Source organism: Limulus polyphemus, unplaced genomic scaffold (genome assembly GCF_000517525.1).
Source record: "Limulus polyphemus unplaced genomic scaffold, Limulus_polyphemus-2.1.2 Scaffold3407, whole genome shotgun sequence".
NCBI lineage: Eukaryota > Metazoa > Arthropoda > Merostomata > Xiphosura > Limulidae > Limulus > Limulus polyphemus.
Genome location: NW_013669017.1, coordinates 60,187 through 62,407, shown reverse-complemented (window position 1 = coordinate 62,407; position 2,221 = coordinate 60,187). Strand labels below are relative to the sequence as shown.

The following is a 2,221-nucleotide window of genomic DNA, read 5'->3' as shown; positions in this document are numbered from 1 at the left end:
CCAAAACTTTGTCTTCAAAATAAGGGTGCGTCTTATATTCTGGTGCGTCTTATATTCCGGTGCATCTTATACACCGAAAAATATGGTATTTGAAAAAAGTTAGTAACACATTCATATACATAAATGGAATCAATAAGTCAACCTCTCAATGCTAGTTAGGAAATAGCAAAAAGTTTTAAAATCCTAAAGACATGTCTTGCTGGAATAACCAGGCTTTATCTTTCCAGGCTAATACGACATTCTCTTGCCAGGTTAGCCTGGCAAGAGGAGGCCTGGTTAGTCTGGCCAGCCATCCTCTTATCATGTAAAGCCAGGCTAAATGGGTATCCTCTTGTCAAAGTCACATTTCAAATTTATGAAAACATGAGAAATGAAAAACAGAGCTAAGAAATTCATTGGTAGCTTTTGTTTTAATTAACAATATATAAGTACTTAGAAAATTGTATTTCTGTAATGCAAGTATACATTGTACAAGTTAAAAGTTAAGAAACGAAAAAAAAACCTAAATTTTCTTTTTTTTCCATAGAAAAATACAAAAACATAATACACATTGTATTAATTTTATACACCTACAGCAAAACCTATAATTTCAGATATTATTACAAAGGAAAACCAGAACTAATTGCTTACCTGAAATGTTTTCCTTGCATCAAATATTCTTCCTTTTGTTGTCTAATAAAGAATAAAAAATGTTTGTAAGTTCTACTTCATACCAACCAATCAAACAAATAGTAGTCTCTGATATCCATCCAATCACTGCCACTCTTTTCTGATAACCACCTAATCATAGTATATGTTTCACAGAAATCAGCATCAAAAGAAATTGAGGATTTTAGAACACAGGTTCTTATCTGGAGATCTGCCAAAAACCTTGGATAGGTGCTTAAGATCACACTTAAGTTTTATGTACATTTTAAGATATATAGTCCAATTTCTAGTGTTTTCACCAAATATATAATCTGTTCATTACCTTATATGTGGAGAATGCCATCCACCATCAGTTTCATGAAGCATAATGTTGATGTCACGATACAGTGAGAAACAGTTGGGATGTTTCTTACATGTATTAAAAATTAATAAAATAAAACAACAAAAAACAAAGTTTAGGCCTTTAGGATGGGATGATTAGGTCAGATTCTAAAAGGACTTTATTAGAGTAGAAAGGATTTAATGATCCTCTCGGGTTGAGAATGTATGTCTTAGAATAATGTTTTCCTTTATGATTCTTGCATACTTTTGTTTGTTTTGATGACCAAAGCAAGATCATATCAGTCTCTTAGTAAAGACTTGTATGCAAATATTGACTAAAGAGCTTTATGATGGTAACATCTTACACAAAATCATACACTGTCAGTAAATGGTAAAGTAGTTTTTGTAGCACCAAGATATGAATGTTTTGAAGAAGATATATATATATTAGGTTGTCAAGAAATTAGTCTTTGTTTATGAAAAAAACTCGAACAACTTATATATCAAAATAAGACACTTATTAAATGAAAGACTCCATTCTTATCGATGATGCTTCATCTTACAATCAGGTTGTTAATGCCCTAAGTAAGGAAATCTCTTGGGTTTAAAGCAAAAAACATGTTGATGTTCCCTTTAACACCTTCCACATTTGCATATGTTTTTCCATTAAGATGGTGTTGCAGTGAACGAAAAAGATGGTAATCTGATGGTGCCACATCTGGAGAATATGGTGGATGGGGGAGAACTTCCCAATCAAACTCCATAATCTTGTGTTGCGTCAAATGTGCCACATGTGGACGTGCATTGTCATGGAGAAGAAGAAAACCTTTCCAATTGACAAGTGAAGACCATTTCTGATGAAGGGCTTGATTTAAACATTCCAGTTGCTGACTATAGATCTCCGCATTGACAGTTTGCTGCTGTGGATTGAGGAGTTTGAAACGAATTACTCTTCTGATGTCTCACCAATTGCAAAGCATCACTTTCTTTGGATGGAGTCCAGATTTTGGGGTTGGAAGTGGTTTTTGTGTAAAACTGAGCCATTGTTTTTGGCATTTAATATTCACAGAGAGAATCCATTTTTCATCACCGGCGACAATTCTGTCCAAAGATGATTCACGCGCATTACACGCTAGAATAGAGGAAACAATGTTCACACGTTGAAAACAATGATCATCGGAGAGTTTGTGAGGCACCCAAACACCTTCTTTATGGAGTTTTCTCATATTCCTTAGATGTTTACATATTGTTT

At 33.8% G+C, this 2,221-nt stretch overlaps 1 protein-coding gene across 3 annotated transcripts in view; it reads right to left on the bottom strand.

Moving 5' to 3' along the window:
• LOC106469300 (phosphorylase b kinase gamma catalytic chain, skeletal muscle/heart isoform-like) overlaps positions 1–2,221 on the bottom strand; it is a 64,117-nt gene that overhangs the window by 7,282 nt on the left and 54,614 nt on the right. For all 3 annotated transcript variants that reach the window (XM_013929787.2, XM_022397779.1, XM_022397778.1), the window contains one exon: positions 631–672. In XM_013929787.2, coding sequence (XP_013785241.1) covers positions 631–672 — 42 coding nt within the window. The remainder of the gene's footprint in view (positions 1–630; positions 673–2,221) is intronic.